Genomic DNA, 18,509 nt, shown 5'->3' with positions numbered 1-18,509 from the left:
GGAATATCAGGTAATCCATTTTAGCTCAAATATAGAGAATACAAAAAGGAGTAACAGAAGATAAACAGGGAGTGTGCATCCCACCATGTTATGGTGAGTATTGAATGTCAGAATGAGGCATGTTTACTTAACTAAGCAAACCATAAGGAGCCAGAAAAGTTCTTGAGGGGTGAAGTTTATATACAGAGCTAGCTGTTTCTTAGGAAGACTAATTTGGCCACAGTAGGGAACAGGTAGGAGAAGATGGGACCAGTCATAGCAAAAGCCCTGTCCCACAAATATCTATAACCCAAAGGAGGGTGCTGTTTTTGCTCTGCTCTAGCTCACACCAAGCCACTTATCACACTTGGATATGGCAAAGCCATTGAGAGGTCTTCATTGGCCATTCTGCGAGACCAAATGCTAGGTGCTTGGTCACTTGGTGGAGAGGGTATGTGTGATAAAAATAAGGAAAGCTAACATTTATTATTTCCTACATCTAGGCACAATGTTGAGCACTTTACATGTACTGTAATCATTATTTATTTATCACTTATGATAAATTCCCATTTTATAGATGAAGAAACCAAGGCAAAGAGAAATTAAATAACAATACCATGCATGCTGGCCCCAGAGCCAGTGTTGGTAAATGTTATATCCCTCACTGTGCTTTTTTTTAACGCATGGGAGTATGAGATATGCATATGCATGTATAAATATGCATGCCTTTACATAATGTATAATTGAAATGACAACTTAAGGGAATAAATCTTTAAGAAATAACAAAAGCATCAAATAATAAGCATGGAAAGACTATTAAAACAAGAAGACCAAAGATTTTATATTGACTTTCCACCATGTAAACCTAGTCATGTCTCTTTGTGAGGTCTTCGTCTGTGAGGAATAAATAAGAATCACTTTGTGATCTCTGTTAAAAACACAAATTCCTAGGTCCCAACTCAAACCTACCTATTAAATCTGTATTTCAAGGAGCAAAGCCCAGTAATCTGTGTATTTAATGACTGAGCCAGAGTTACTTATCCATAATCTTCATAGAAGTTTGAGAAACCTTGGACTGTATCATTCTGGTTTTCAACCCTAGCTACAATTCAGAATCAACTTGGGAAATTTAATAATACCCATCTGTGACCTCCCTCCCCACCCTGACTGAACAACGACAACAACAACAAAACAAAAACACAAAAACAAGAATTCTACTCTTTTATAAAGCTTTTGTTTAGTTGCCAAGAAAAGCTTGCCTTTCAAATGCTCAGAAATGTCTCTAAATAGTCAGTAGTTTCATGATTTGTCTGAACATGCTATGTATTTTCTAGTGACAGCGAAGAACCTCCTGAAGCCCTTTCTGATAATGAAGTAAACATTTCTATCCCGGTAAAATATGAAGTTGGACTTCAGTTTTACAGGTAGGAGGAAACTGCATTTTTATGTTGATGCCTTTCTACAAACCCAGTGGTTCTCAAAGTGTGGTCCCTGGCCAAGGGCATCAGGAGCACCTGGGAACTTGGGCAAATTCTTGGCCCCACCCCCAATCTACTGAATCTGATTCAGTACTCTGGGGCCCAGAAATCCGTATTAAACAGGCCCTCTGGAAAATTTTCATGCCCTCTAAAGTCCCAGCATGCTAAATAATCTTATATGTGAGGTGCTAATGATCCTGGATTGCGTTAGCAGTCCACTCTAAACTCATTACCAGTCCAGTCTAAACTCTGATGACCTAGAAGTAATTTACAAATGCTAGTGTTCTTAGAGGTCACCAGCATATTTCTTAGCCCTAATTTCTTGTTGTGAGGGATCTAATCAGCCTGGCCATTCTGGACACACTAGATTAAATCTTTCTTATTGATGAGGGCTGTTTACTTCTTGCATTATTCATAAATTGTCCTTTCCCCTAAGAACTTTCAATCTATCCAAACACAAATCATATTGGCTATGTTTCCCACTACAAATTCCCTTGCTTAAGCAAGACTCCAAGCTTTTGCTAAAAAAAAAAAAAAATATGTGCAATGTATATAAAAAGTATAAGAATCAGGGGCGCCTGGGTGGCTCAGTGGGTTAAGCCGCTGCCTTCGGCTCAGATCATGATCTCAGGGTCCTGGGATCGAGTCCCGCATCGGGCTCTCTGCTCAGCAGGGAGCCTGCTTCCCTCTCTCTCTCTCTCTGCCTGCCTCTCTGTCTACTTGTGATCTCTATCAAATAAATAAATAAAATCTTTAAAAAAAAAAAAGTATAAGAATCAGAGGCAAGTTTAGTCTAAAAGTCTTATTTTATTAATTTATTTTCTATGGCACTTTGCTTTTTCTGATAACAACAAAAATGAGAGGATCATAGGGTATATATACAAATAGATTTTGTATATATTACTTAGCCTCTGAATTCTATTTGCTGTTTTCTATCTGCTATTATCCACTTCTCTTGGTACAATGGTTTTTGCCAAGAATTTTTCATTTTATTAAAATAAAATTTTGGCAAACACCTATATATTTTTATTATACTTCATTCCACCAAATTCATCCAAAGAACATGGAGAATTTGTATGGGAAAGAATGAATTTTTAAATTTAGCAGTAAATATAGGTCTTTAATATGAAAAGCTTAACATTTTTTTAAATCTATTTAAAATTCAGCACTACTAAAAATATTAAGTTTTAGCCTCATTATTCACAAAATATAAATGATATTAGTGAATTAATAGAAACTTTCGCTTGGTAACAATGAAACTTTTATTTTAAAGTTGTATATATTTTGACATTTTAAGGCCAAATTAGCATCAGTGACTTACTGAACTAAATTATATAGTCTTTCTCATTCTCAGCCTCCTCAAAGAAGTAATTGTAGGTTTCAGGGTAAAAGAATTGACCTCTTACTTGAAATCTCTACAAGTACTTTCTGTGGGATTACCTGGTATAAAGAAAGAAAAAGAGTGAGGTCAAGTAAAAGTTAAACTTTATTGTGTTTTGTTTTTTTTCTTCCAATTAATTCTAAGCTCTGCAAGTGAATACCATATTTCAATTGCGGCCAATGAGACAGTCCCTGAAGTTATTAATTCTACTGAGGACATTGGAGATGAAATTAATATCTTCTACTTGGTAAGAATCTACCTCTAAATTAGTATTGTCAAGGAGTAATTTATAAGCTTATAAATTAAATGAAAGTATTCACAGACACATAGAAACATATTGATTCAACAGTTAATCTCTATATTCCAGAATATTTTTTTATAATTTCACTATTTTGAAGCAATTTTACTCAAAGAATTATTCATAATTATACTTTGAAGCAATTTTAAAAACTAAGGCACAAATTTCCTCCTAACACATGCTTCGGTTGACCTCCTAGAAAAAATAAATTTATAAAACCAAAGAGACACTATCTATAAACCTATAGACTTTATTTACATTATTTTTTCAGTATGAGTGAGAAATGCACTTATAAAAAATAATTATGACTATTTCAGAAATTGATTACTTCAGATATCTTGGTAATATTTTACTTTACTCAACAAATAAATACATATCTCATTCTCCTCATTGCTGCCTTCCATAGGTATCATACTATAACTTTTGTTCCTCCTACCATATCCTTAAGTGATGTTTTCTATTACAACAATTATTTTTATCTTTCAATTCCTCATAATGAATTTTTCCTAACCATTATAGCAAACAATTATGGAGCTGAACCAGACTTTCATTTTAGGTAATGCCTACTTACAGACACAGACTAAAGTTAACATTACTCAAGTAAAAGAGGGTCCAATTCAAATGATGGATTTAAATATGTATTCAGAAGTATGAAATAATACAACATTATTATATGTGAAAATAGTCTCAATCTCTTTGGGAATTGCCAACAGTGGAAAAGGAAGTTCTCTTACAAGTAAAATAAATGTATCCTCTCAAGATTCATTCCGTTGTTTTTATCTGTGCTCTTTGCTAAAATTTCTATGACAAGCTTATGGTGGAAATTAGCATGAATGACAATCACCTTATTACTGAAATTAATTTTTGAAATTTTGGCTGCCAAGTTCTTCTAGCCCTATTTGCTTTTCCTAGATTAAAGAATTCAACAAAAACACAAGGAAGGAACAAAGGAAGGAAGGGAGGGAGGGAGGGAGGAAAGGAGGGAAGAATGAATTTTGAATATTATAGATCTTCATATGGTTTACTAGGGTCCAAACTTGAAACAGGTACTCTTAAACTATTATAAATAATGCTGATATAAATAACGTTGTTAAGAATATCCCTGACCATAATTTTTTTTATCTCATTATTTTACTGGTATAAAACTTAAAGTTGGAGTAATGGAATTGAAAAAAAAAAATGTGAACATTTTCTTAGGTAAGACCCATGAATGAATTTACTACTAGAAATGTACCATAGAAAATTATTGGTGATACAAAGATTTATTCTCGGAGATACTCTTTTTTTAAGTTTATTGGTTTATTTATTTGTTTGTTTGTTTGTTTGTTTACTTATTTGTAAGTAATCTCAACACCCAACATGGGGCTCAAACACACGACCCCAAGATCAAGAGTCACATCTTTCCCAACTGAGCCAGCCAGGCACCCCTGGAAAATACTTTTACCAGTGTCATTTATAGCAGTTTAAAAATTGAAACCTGGGAACAATATAAAAGTTTAACCACATAAAATTGCTTAAATAAATTATCAGATAGTTATTAAAGGGAGAGACAGCTAAAGAGGACACATTTTAGATTTTAAAAAAACTAAATTCTGCTATTTACTAGCTCTGTGACCTTGAAAGTTCTTTGTTCCCAATTTAACCTTGTCTTCTTATAGGTTAAATAGGGATATTAAGAGAATCTACCTCATACGGTTGTTAACAATGTTAAAGGCAATAATGCAAATAAGAGAATTAGCATAGTGTCTGGAATATAAATAAATATTGAACATAAATAAATATTGATATCATGGTTATTATTAAGCAGCTAATGAAAGTCATATTCTCAAGGAATCTCTAAGTTTATGGGAAAAGACCATGACAATACATTTTATAAATGGGGTGCCAAATCTTGTATTTATTATGATACAAATTTTATAATGTATACATATATGCAAATGATCGGTAAATTTTACACTAAAGTGTTACCAATGTAGTAGAATTGTAGAAAACTTCCAGTTTATTTTCAATATTTTCAATGTTTCTGTAAAGAACATTGTTTTTAATCAGAAGAAAATAAATGTTAATCGCAGATTACATGATTTTTTTTATTATTTACCAGAAAACAGATGGAATTAGAGTGGGAGACCATGGCAGGCAAGTTTAAGGCATATTACAATAAGAAGGGACAAGAGTCAAGGAGCATGCTTAAGAGGCCAGGCACAGCTGGTCAGGAATTCCTAGAATTCCAAGATTAAGGGATGCATTTCGTTTTTGGCAACCACAGGGAATTGTTTCAGATCTGTGTAACTCCCAGTCCAGAAGGCTCAGTTAGATAGATCCGTTGGATTTTCTGGCATCTAGATTAAGGAGCTCCCTACTCACCTAGGAATTCAGCCTAAGGAAGATGTAAAGAAGGTGTAGGTCCTGAAAATTATGCTTGAGTGGAAGAAGAGAGGCCCATAGCACCTGGTTGCTCCAATTCAACCTGTGAGGACTTTTGAATAGTAAATTCAACTTCCTGATGAATTTCATCCTGCCTGGCTTTCCTTCCCTATGTGCTACACTCACCATTGGTGGCACGATGTGATATTCAGTGGGAATTGTAGTTTAGTAGATAAAAACATATAGGCAATGAGAGAAGAATCAATGTGACTCTCATCCAACTGGATTATCAGTCATTATTGACACAGTAGCCCTAGCTAGAGATAGGATAGTGAAAGGAAGCGGATGGTATTCTGGTTTGCCTGTGCAGTAGTGGCAGATGCCATGTGGCTGGGCTGAGAAATGATTTGTGGGCCTAAGGGGTTACAGCAGACTGGTTGAGGCAAACAAAATAGGCTCACCTGTGCTGAGTGGGTCGAGTAAATGTTCTCCTTTCTTCCCACCTCCAAAAGACTAGGAGGAAGATGATGAGCATAAAGAAATTTAATTCTGACTTTTCTTAATCCCAGTCCTATTTTGGGAGTGGGAAGATGAAGGAACAATATACATTATAGCTGATACATACGGCACTATTAAGCATCCCTATTTTATTCTTGTTTAATCATGCCAGTTCTCTGTCCAGTGCCATAAGCTGCCTGCATGCACTTTCAGATTCAAAATATTATACAACTTAAATCAGTTAAGGACAAATGTCCTACCGAATGCAGAAAGGGTGCTGTTGGAAGAGGAAGAGAGGATTAATTTTTATTTTTTTTTCCTGTAGATTAGAAAGAGTGGACATTTTCCAATGCCAGAACTTAAGCTGTCAATTTCATTTCCCAACTTGACATCAGATGGTTATCCTGTGCTATACCCAAGTGGATGGTCGTCTTCTAATGTAAGTCATGTGTGCCTTGGAATGACATCATAATTATTATCTTCTTCAATTTGTATTTAAAGCCTTTTGTTTTGCATGCCACTTGTGATAAAGAGCTTTACCAAAATGACCTGGAGAAGAATTTAGAAAATTTTAAATAATAATAATAATTTCCACTGGCTATTTAATAGATGCATTAGTTTCCTACAACTGCTGTGGTAACAAATTACCCCAAGTGGGTGGCTAGAAACAACAGAAATTTATTCTTACTCAGTGCTGGAGGCCAGAGTCTGCGATCAAGGTGCCAACAATGTTTGGTCCCCCTGAAGGCTCACAGGGATGCCTCTCTCCTAGCTTCTGGGGGCTGCTGTCACCCCTTGCATGCCTGAGCTTGTGGGAGCGTAACTGCAGTCTCTGCCTCTGTCTTCACATGCCTGTCTTCCTTGAGTTTCTGTGTCTTTGCCTCTTCGGTCTCTTACAGCACACTCATCAGTGAATTTAGAGCCCATCCTAAATGGAAGGACCTCATCTGGAGATCCTTAATTACAACTGCAACAAACCTGTTTCTTTTTTTTTTTTTTCTTTCAAAGATTTTATTTATTTATCTGAGAGAGAGGGAGAGAGAATGAGCACAGGAGCAGGCGGAGGGTCAGAGGGAGAACCAGACTACCTGCAGGCAGGGAGCCCCAAGATGGGCTCGATCCCAGGACCTGGAGATCATGACCTGAGCTGAAGGCAGAAGCTTAGCCAACTGAGTCACCCAGGCGCCTCCAAATGACCCTTTTCCCAAATAAGGGCATGTTCCCAGGCTCCAGGTGCTAGGACTTGGGTCTTTTTGGAATACTTGTCAATCCACTGGAGTGGATTTTAGATAACTACTTGTTGACTTGTGCCTTAACATGTTTGTTAGAGCTTTAATATTTTTGAGGTGATCAAACATCCCTAAAAAGAGACTTCTTAATTGCTCCTAAGCAATTTAACAGCTGCACGTAAAACAGTAAAGCACTTTTTTACTCACTTATCCCAAATAATAGCAGTATCACACCTATTTTGTACCTATAGCTTTGAATGAGTCAATGTGATAAATTGTGTTGGTTCAGTCTCTAAGACAGAAAATCACAATGAATGTTGAAGTAATGCATGCATATTATCAGCATTTGACAATCGGTCTTCTCTTCAGAGAATTTTTTTAAGTTAAAATATTCTCAGAAATCAAGAGTAAAAGCAGTGATAGTTGGATTATGATATTTAAATGTTGCCCTAAAAGCAAGGTAAAATTCAATCTCTACCATTTCTGGGATGCCTGGGTGGCTCAGTCGGTTAAGCCGCTGCCTTCGGCCTGGGTCATGATCCCAGTGTCCTGGGACCCAGTCCTGCATCAGGCCCCTTGCTCAGCAGGGAGCCTGCTTCTCTCTCCACCTCTGCCGGCCTCTCTGCCTGCTTGTACACTCACGCTCTCTCTCTCTCTTTGACAAATAAATAAATAAAATCTTAAAAAAAAAATCTATACCATTTCTCTCTAATACAAAAAGGCAGGTTAGTGAGGATGTAGAAAGACTAAAATACTTTTCCTATTACTTACTGACTTCAACCTTATTACCTTTTATTAAGGCTGTAGAGAGTTTGGATGAACAAAATGTTTATTAGAGTAAGTCTAGAAAAACAATCTAAGAACTAGCTGTCTTATAAACATGGCATCTTAACATTTATAGGGCTGCTGATTTACATCGTCTTCCCACATAGACCCAGTATCTTACCCTTGGTGGTTAGAGACTCCTGAAATATTATTGGATGAATACACAAATACAGATGAAAGCTCATCTCTTTTTTTGTTTGTTTCACAAACCATCGTATGAGCCATCATATTGAATAACAAATGCCAACCCTTTTTTTTCCCCACCATAGTTTTAATTTCTTTTCTCTCTCTCTGTATTATGGGAATTTACAACTAATATTTGATGAAAACAATAAATGAATGAGCATGTTACACGATAGTAAGTTCCACTAGCACCCTTCCTTTTCGATAACAATCTCCCTGATATCTATTATAATTCAAAAGTAGCATGCTAACAGTCATTATTACCTGGGAGTTGGTGTATATGGCTACTACAGAATAGCTTCTTCCATATTGCACACTCCTGAAGATGGATCTTTCATCTGTGACAATGGCTGTCACTCAGATGCTTCACGTTATTATACCAGGTCATTTTTCCCTCTGACATCTGACATTGTCTGATAAAAGAAATATTCTCACTTCTTAGAATGCGAACTGCAGACCCAGTAGCCTTCAGGACCCTCTTGGCGTCAACTCTGGGAAGAAAATAATTATATCCAAACCTGAAGATCTCAAAAGAGGCACAATTCCGGTAAATACAGATAACCAAGACAAGTACTAGTTTTATCTCATGCCTTTTAAGTGAATAGATTCAATATCAACCTAAAAATAGCTATCTTGTAAAATATCTTCATATGGTATCTTTTTGTCAAATGACAAAGGTAATAATATGTACCTCTGATCATTTAAACAGGACTGCAGTACGTGTAGATTTGCTACCATTACATGTAATTTGATTCCTTCTGACATGACCCAAGTGAATGTTTCACTTATCGTATGGAAACCAACTTTTATTAAAGTAAGTGATTGCATTGTTCTCTGCAATTATTGAATTATTGAATTATGTTAACCAGTGTTTGTTCATTACTTAGTATATACCAAGTACAGTGCTTCTGTAGAAAGAACTGGAAGTGTAAAAATATGTGGTTCAAACCTGGCTCTACTTAACCAACCAAGTGGGTCTCATTTTCCTTGTTTATTCGTAACTAAGTTATCTCCAAGGTGTGCTTCCAGATATATACTTTTGTTTTCAGTCTCTTTTATAATTTTTTTTGTACCTCTAGAAATAAACACCTATACAGTATCAAAGTTTGCATTTATCTTAACACTATAGAACCCAGTTAAGGGACAAAGAATTATAGAGAGACAGTGCTTGACTCCTTGACACCATTATCAACAAATAGAGCTAACACATATTGTGGATTTATTGTATTAGATCAGACTTTACATATATATATATATGTATATATGTACACACATTTATATATACTATATAATACATAATTTATATATATATGATATATGCACACACATTTATATATACTACATAGACACATATATATACTACATATACTATATATATATATATACATATATATATATATATATATAAAACAGGAGGATTTTTTTAGCTTCTTATAGTCATATCTGTCTGACAACAAGCTACTTTAAAACTTAATCCATTGTATTTTGTATGGTTTCTTTCTCTCATAGAAGTGTTTGGTTAATTATATGAAATTCCCATTTTTAAGGTTTGATCATAACCTAAGTTACAATTTTCATAAGTGAAAAATATTAAGTTGCAATTTTTATAAGTTATAAACTTTTGGATATTGGCAATTTTGTGTTTTATCCTACACAAGCTCCTATATAAACTTCATTACCAGAGTGTAGTTATTTCATATCTAGCTGTATGAAAGGGGGCAGGGTTTGAGGTTTGTTTTTACTAAGGATAAATCTGAAGAAAATGATTTAGAAAATTGTTGCATTCTATAACAAAGACCTAAGTGACAATTTGAGTGGAGAGAAGAAGGATGGGTCGTCATTTGAAACCACCAGTTCCATTTGGATGTTAGTAAAACCAGTGTTTTTAAACCTCTCAGGAAAATCTCAGTTTTAAAAATTGCACTGCTTAAACATGACTAGCTCTTACTATGATTAACATAATATATTGAAAATAAATTCTGTTTGCTTTTCAGACACGTTTTTCTAGCTTAAATCTTACTGTAAGGGCAGACCTTCAGAGTGAAAATACATCACTGATTTTAAGTACTGGCAATCAAAAAAGAGAGGTAAGAGCAACTCTAAGTTTTGAAAACATTATACATTTCACTCTGAATTTTGTGACATAATGTTTTATAATTGCTTATAGAACCTAAAGCAGTGACTAGCTAGTCACTAAGTAACAGACACTTTTTGCTTCAAATTGTACTTAATTAACTTCAAGTGTGATTTCAGTCTTCTTTGTAAGAAACTGGGAAAAACCATGATATTTACAATTAACATGCCATGTTTGACTTTACTGCTTGTAACTATCACAATAAATTGGTGTTTTTACTTTCCCCTTGATAACAAAAGATGCATTTGTAATTTTCCTCCTTAAAAACTGACGTTATAAAATGCAGTTGATATCTGAAGAGCAAATTTGAAAAACACTTTATAGAAAGTGACTGTACACTTCAGAAATAAATGTAAAATTTGAAAGGTTTTCTTCATTTAGTCATTGGGAATTCAGAAGCAAAAATGAAATATTATTCCCTCGTACAAATTCACACTTCAGTCCTTGGGAAAAGCAAAATTGTTTGAGGTTTTCTCCCTCCTGCTTCATTATAAAATAAGGCCAGAATACTTGTTACAGATGTGGATATGTAAACATTTCTCCTCTTTTCATGGGGGAGTTTAAATATCCCATGTGGATAGTATGAGTCATTAATTTTATTTGGAAGCTCCTAACATTCAGATATTATTTAAAATTTTCTTATTTCAAATTAATACTTATTTCAAGTAGTTCCAATGTCAATGACCCCTGGTAAAAGAATATAAGCATATAATATTTACTTACATTATAAAGAATACTGATAAATGCAAAGTTATTCCACATGCAGAGAAGCCAAAATTTTACCAGTAAACACCACCCCCAAAATGAGTATGAATAATATTGTAAAAGAGTACTTTTGATTCCTAGATGTGTTTCGTCGAAATTTTATAATTAGCTCTCTTTCCCCTAAATGTTAGTTTAAAACTCCCCTCGGAACTATCATTCAACATTTTATCCTAAAAGAAAATTATACCTACATTGTTAAAATTACTAAAAGTGATCATTTTTCAATTGCGTCATCTTAGAGAAGTCACTGATCCCATCCAGATTTCAGCTTCTGCATCTGTCAGTTCAGGGAATTATTTTAGATGTATTTAAAATCTGTCCTAAAAGATCTTATTCTGTACATATGTATACTCTTGCCAGCTCTGCGTTCCCAAAGCATCAGCAGTGACCCACAGGGAGCCATCTGAATAGTTTGTATCAGTATCCAATATATGTAAATATCTCCCCATTCCCTTTTTTACCTCCAGTCTTCCCTTTAGCGTTAGGAATTGAGATGGTCCCCGTGACAAGCCAACATAGAAACTTGAACTGTTACTCATCGTGAGATCTACCCTGAATTAGTCTTTTTTCTTAGAAACCTAGGGATGAGACCCAGGGCAGACAAGTCTCACCATGGTTTGGGGGCTACATGGAGCTCCATTAACCTAACTAACAGCTTTTTACCTCAAAGTTCTCCTTCAGTTAAGACCTAATGTATAGACTGAAGATCCGTCGACTGGCAGAGACAATGCCATCTAATAAAAAGCACATAGGGCTGCATATATGTGCAAAAATTTACGTTACCTGTACACTTGAGATTTGTACATTTTACTGTAGGAAATTTTTATATAAATTTGTAGACAAAAAATAAAGCACATGAAAATTAGAATTAGAAGAAGACCTGCTCAGGTTTTTTTATGTCAGCAGCCTGTGGTAACACTCCAGCCTAAACCTTTACGGTCATGATAATGCACTAAAGTCAATCAATAAATCTTCAAAATATATATAATACTTTGGGTTCTCAGTGAGTTAAATGCACCTCTACTCCCAAGCACTCTGATTCATAGACAGTTTGCTCTTTATGTATGCATTTCTAAAGCATAAGATTATAAATATTGGGGGTAATAACAAATTTGACATGCTTAGAGATTTTGAATAGATAAAGGGCATTTATAAATGTAAACTCAAGGTTTTCTCTGTAGGTAGTAATCAGATTAAGTACATTGTTTGGTAGAAAATTATAGCCTGCAAGAACTCAATGTACCAGGACATATAATAGGTGTTTATCAATGTTAACAGTCTTTTTAAATAAATTTCAGTTTGCTGTTCAAATATCCAAAGATGGACTGCCGGGCAGAGTGCCATTATGGGTCATCCTGTTGAGTGCTTTTGCTGGATTATTGCTATTAATGCTGCTCATATTAGCCCTGTGGAAGGTAAGCACCAAAGTTCTTTTGACTTTCTATTTCAAGTATCAACAGCAAAGTGGTGAAATAAATTATCATTTATCCATGCTGTGTAATATGGTATTACACAGCCATTAAAAATATTGAGATGATAACCAAGCCAAAACAAAAAAAGAAAAATGTATATTGTGCACAACTCAATCCCAGTTTTGAAAAAGAAAAAAATAATTAAACAAATCCAAAAATCATGATGGATCTCTCTGGGGATTAGGATTGCAAAAGACCTTTATCTGTCTATAACACTGAGATTTGTAAATTAAGTATGCATTACTTTTATAAGTAAAGAATGAAAACTCTTCTTTTATAAAAAAAAAGAACAAAATGAGCTCTTATGTCAGTTTAAGAGTATATAAATAATAGAATGGTTAAGATGAGCCTTATCCAAATACATATATCTATATATCTTAAAAACTGAGACTTCTTTAATATATGAAGAAATATGCCACGTTCTATGTAATAGCTGTGTGTCTGAGTGAGAGAAGGTAAGTTCATTAGTCAGTTGATGAAAGAGAAATCTTACTGTTTCACTGACTCCTATTTCAAATGCTCTTGTAAAACTATTTCTATTCGGTAAATCCATATATTTACGTAGATATTTTGCTTATACTGAGATGTGTGAGATTTTTCAAACTCTCAGCTGTATCCTTTTCAAATTAAGCAGAACTAAGATGATAGCATTTACACAAATTTAGTAGAGAGTAAAATCCTATCAAAAAGTTGAATTTAATGTTTTTTTCCAATGAAACATCAAATTGGTATTCATTCTAACATCATACCATCCTATATTTTACCAAATTGTTTTATTAAATAGCTAAACTCTGTTAAAAACACAGGTTGTGGTTACATATTCATTTTTCTAATACCTGAGCAGCAGAACTCTCTTTTAATCAAATAGTTTAAATAATAAATTTTTGTCCCACAAATTGCCAAAGGTTGCTACCCTTTTCGACTGGCTTACAACGCCTAACTTCCTCTTTTGGGGGGATTACACTCAGGAAGGATGATAAACAAAGCCATGTTAAAGGTGTAGATCAGTAGCATTTAGTTTCGTGAACAGAAACGGCAGCTTTTCTCCAGCAAAGTCTCGATAAGACAGAATTTCTTGCTTTCTCAAACCTCCAGCTTTTCCTCCTACTCCAGAGGGTTCAGTGTTCCGTCTGTAATACCTGGCTTGACCACACCGTGGTCCCCAAGACCTGGCTTAGTGATGTCGAGGCTGTGCTTGAAACAAAGACTTACTTCTTCACTTCCGTGCACCTCTATTCCAGAGAGCATCTTACTGTTGATTTCTTTCAGTGTGCTTTTCTATTCTGAGCACTGCACTTGCCCATGCAGTTTAGGACACAGCTGACAGGGATCTTTTTACACTTAATAGACCCTGAGCAGAAACCTTAAGATTATCCCTTCTTCCTCCTTCTTCCAAATGTGACTCTGGAAGTTCATTGAAACTCCCAGGCTCCATACAGGGAACAAGCCGAAGAGTCTTCCTGTATTTGTGACTCTATTTCAAAAAGCGCTGTCTTTTATATAATTTGTCCTTGCAGTACACGTAGTAGAAATTAACGTTTTTCAAAATCTTAATGGTAGCTTGCTGTAGTTAATATTGAAGAAAGAAGGCTTTGAGGAGACACAGGTTTAAATAGATGGAGAAACACCTTCTGGAATATAGTACCACACACTGAGGGAGAAGCCCAGTCAGGCCAATATGACCAACAGAATGAAATGAGACTCAGCCCACAGAGAAGCCCTAAGAAAGCAAAACCTTTTTCCTTCTTAACTTGATTTCATACTGATGCCTGAAGTTTCATCACTAATGATTTATTTACTAACCCCTGAAGGTGTATTCCTTTTCTAATATACATATCCTTGGTGACTGTGGATGGGAAATAGCACCACCATTTTTCAGTCTTTTATATATTAGTTAAATTTATTCACTCAACATTTATTCCATATTATAGTCAGTAAGCACGTCATTTCTACCAGGTACTGTTGAATCTGGCCCTTTGCCATAGGGTTTTGAAACCAGGGATAAGCATAAATAAGATCTAGCCTTTACTGATAAGATGGAAAGGCAGAGAAGGAAAGTGAAAGTTGTAAGTCTGGGCACTGAAAACAAACAGCTTGTTTTTAATTTTATACAGTATTGGCTCCAGCCAGTTTGAAGCTATGTCCTGTATTCACCTAGTCTCCAGTCTTATGACCCAACTTCACTAACAACCCACGTTAATAGAATTAGCTGAGCGGAAAAGTTCAGATAACACAATTAAGTTTTTTTTTAAAGAGTTTATTTATTTATTTGGCAGAGATCACAAGTAGGCAGAGAGGCAGGCAGAGAGAAAGAGGGAAGCAGGCTCCCAGCCGATCAGAGAGCCCGATGTGGGGCTCGATCCCAGGAACCTGAGATCATGACCTGAGTTGAAGGCAGCGGCCTAACCCACTGAGCCACCCAGGTGCCCCCACAATTAAGTTTTAAAATAGAACACTTAGGGGTGCCTGAGTGGCTCAGTCAGTTGAGCATCCAACTCTTGATTTCAGCTTGATTTCATGATCGCAGGGTTTTGAGATGGAGCCGTGCATGGGGCTCTGTGCTCAGCAGGGAGTCTGCTTGGGATTTTCTCTCTCCTACCCTCTGCCCCTCTCCTCAACCCCCACTGGCGGTCTCTCTTTCTCTCTCTCTCTCTTCTCAAATAAATAAATACATCTCAAAAATAAAAAATAAAATAAAATAGAGCATTTAGTATATGAAAGCAAAGGAAGGTTGAAAAGATGCAAAAAGACTTGAGAGGGAAAGGATGAGACAGAGAGAGAGCAGGGAGGGACAAAAGAGAGAAGTCTTATATTCACCACCTGTTCCTGTGAAAGCCTTGTCTGATTTATTTTCAGCTCAGGACCTGCAGGCACAAGGTAAGGGGCCTGATACTTTGTGAATCCAGAACTTTTATTTTTGGCTCAAAGGAAGAAACCCTGAGACATAGAGAACTGCCATTTGAAGAGGATACATTTATTGTTTTTTCATGTTTATTTACCTGTTGTCACCTTTTCCTCATCTACCACCAACTAGATTCTGACATAATGGAAGACATAAAGCTGTGTCATGGTGGAAGACATAAAGAAGTTACCTTCTTTAACTTAAAACTGCATTTTTGAGGGGAGGGGGATGGGGGGATGGGTTGGCCTGGTGGTGGGTGTTAAGGAGGGGATAGATTGCATGGAGCACTGGGTATTATACGTTAATAATGAATCTTGGAACAGTACATCAAAAACTAATGACGTACTGTATGTGACTAACTTAACATAATAAAAAATAATAAAAATTTCTTAAAAACTGCATTTTTGACCATTTATCCCATATAAGCCCTCAATTATTCAATAATGATTTTTTAAAATATACCATTCCCTTGCAAAATTCACCATAACTTCACTATTAAAATAATATGGAGGTACCATACTTTCAAAGAATTAACTCACTGCCTGAACTATTATAATCTGCTCTGAAACTTCAAAAAAAATATATAGACTTAAAAAATACACTTCTCTAGGACCCTTAATTTCCGTTTACTTAAAATACTCACATTTTAGATGAGATTATTACAAAGGTCCCTTTCAGTGCCTATACTTATTTTTATTATAATGTATAATAGGAAATAAATATAACACTTACAATTTTATAATGATCCAAATTAAACAGTATAATAAAAAGTCACCCACATTCACCCCTATGTGAAATTTCTTCTATGATCAGTGAGTTCCTTTTCATCTCCAAATGATACAGCATGTTTTCAAGAGGCACTTCCTGTCAAGCCTACAAAGGCAGATATTCTAACACATTTAAAATTAATCCAGACAACTCCCGTCTCCCCCACCCCTCAGCCATGGTGTATGTGCCAGATTCCCCCACCTCCAATGACCTCAATTTATGATCATCAGTTAATTGATGGAATTTCTCTGCCACATCCCTGAAAAAAAAGGTAATGACAAAGTGCCATTCAGTGCTAGCTAACTCTAGTTTGTATGTCTTCCCAAATATTTTCCCAGAACCTCTAAGTTAGCTCACCACGTGTACTAGTTTTTACTAGGAGACATGATATATTTAACCAACAAAAAAGTTTAAAATGAAGCAATTTAATAAATATCATTTCTTGACATTCAGTATTACTTAAGAGGTCAGTGAAAAAAAATCTCAATTATATTATCTGTATGCCCAGAAGCACTGACATAGTATTAAATTTTATCTAAGGAAATTACTATTTATTACCTAAATTCAAATAATTAATTGTGTTATGCTTGGTATTTTTCCAACAGATTGGATTCTTCAAAAGACCACTAAAGAAGAAAATGGAGAAATGACGTATTTTACAGGAGAAAAAAATAACAATTATTCGATTATCTATCCTCAGGTTTGCCTCGAATATGTGACAAGAAATTTAAGACATAGTCACATAACTTTATGTACTCCATCAGGGATTAATCACTTGGAAAATGACAAATCAAGGAAGATCCAAAAACAATACCATAAAGATATATTTTATAAAATGATGAAAAATATTTTTAAATAATTACTCTGTGTTATTTAAGTAAAATTACAAAGTGTTTTGAAGATGAAGAATAACTTGTACAAATATGTTTATATATTAAATCAGCATCCAGAGTATTTAAGAAATGCATAAAAAGATTTTTATGATCATTGATATATTAAGCTTTTTCCATTGATTCCTGATGGATATTCACATTCAGCATGATAATCAACATTTGTAAATGACAAGAAAGGGATTAACTGAAAAAGATCACTTCTCTCTATTCAAATGAGAAAATTTTCCTCTATAGAGTATATATAAAATATGGACTGAAAATAGAATTAAGTCATACAGAATACATTCAACATCTTTGTGTTGGGTTCTGTACTTGGAAAGTCTTTTGTGTTTTTGTTTGCTTGTTTGTTTTTCTCCCAAAGTGTTTGGAAACAATTGAGCTGATGGAAAATGAAGATAGATTCGTTTAAAGACAGCTCACTGAATGGATTAAGCTTTCACAGAACATGCTTAATTTTGACAGGAGCCCTAAAACTCAAAACTTTCATGCTGAAAACAGCACTTCACAGCAATTTTGTGGGGCATACCAGTGATTTGTAATGAAAAGCCCTGTTGTGTGTGGGATATGCTAAGATGGTTTCTGAATGGAACGTGACAGCAGATGCCACAGAAACGCCCACCTCATCTTTGCTGGGTAGCTTTTGAACGTTAGGGGTCCAGGATGTAACCAAAAGTAGGAGTTTTCTCAACTCCTTGGCACGTGGTTCATTGAAACCCTCAAGCTGTGAGAGTATGTTTATTTTTAATTTTTTAAAGGTATTTAATTTTCCAAACACATTTCTTATTTTTATGAAAGGCAGCATTCTATTATAATATTGCATTTTTACCAAGAAGCCACTGTTTTTTTAGTGTGTGGCATATCAGTATTTAAATAGAACTCTAGAAATGTATTTTAAAGAATCTTAGGTTTGAAACCTTGCACCAAGAGAAAAATATCTCACCTCTGTATGAGCTTCTTTGCTCCTGAAGTAATCATTATGGTGCATCGGACTCTACTGTAGCACAAGCTCGTAGGTTGCTCTGCTTCTTAGGAAAGTAACAATGGATGAACGTATCATAGCCGCATGTGTGAACTACTGCTGTAAAATTTGCTGATATTCCTGCAACAACTCCATCTCTCCACCTGGCTGACCATCACAAGACCAGCACCTGCCCAGCACCTTACACAGAAAGTCCTAGACTCTACTTTTCTCCAAAGCATCAAATCAAAGGAGAAATTAAATGCCATAGGTTTAATTTTTAAAACTAATTTCCAAGTAATTCTACGAGGACTCAGAGTCGGCTCCCTCGTGCCTGTCTGCATCTACATCTAAGATCCTGATGATCAAAATCATGCACCTG

At 35.2% G+C, this 18,509-nt stretch overlaps 1 protein-coding gene across 1 annotated transcript in view; it reads left to right on the top strand.

Annotated features, from left to right (window-relative positions):
* Window positions 1-17,137, top strand: part of LOC111140770 (integrin subunit alpha 1) — a 169,391-nt gene extending 152,254 nt beyond the window's left edge. The window contains exons 23-30 of the mRNA XM_022492960.1: window positions 1,314-1,403; window positions 2,983-3,085; window positions 6,324-6,437; window positions 8,678-8,782; window positions 8,945-9,049; window positions 10,230-10,322; window positions 12,433-12,549; window positions 16,882-17,137. Coding sequence (XP_022348668.1) covers window positions 1,314-1,403; window positions 2,983-3,085; window positions 6,324-6,437; window positions 8,678-8,782; window positions 8,945-9,049; window positions 10,230-10,322; window positions 12,433-12,549; window positions 16,882-16,926 — 772 coding nt within the window. The 3' untranslated portion in view covers window positions 16,927-17,137. The remainder of the gene's footprint in view (window positions 1-1,313; window positions 1,404-2,982; window positions 3,086-6,323; window positions 6,438-8,677; window positions 8,783-8,944; window positions 9,050-10,229; window positions 10,323-12,432; window positions 12,550-16,881) is intronic.
* The last annotated feature ends 1,372 nt before the right edge of the window (window positions 17,138-18,509 follow it).

The sequence above is a fragment of the Enhydra lutris genome, unplaced genomic scaffold, assembly GCF_002288905.1.
Source record: "Enhydra lutris kenyoni isolate GAN:26980312 unplaced genomic scaffold, ASM228890v2 scaffoldscaffold5, whole genome shotgun sequence".
NCBI classification, from domain to species: Eukaryota; Metazoa; Chordata; class Mammalia; order Carnivora; family Mustelidae; genus Enhydra; species Enhydra lutris.
Note: the sequence above shows the minus strand (reverse complement) of the source record. Positions and strands in the feature narration are given on the sequence as shown.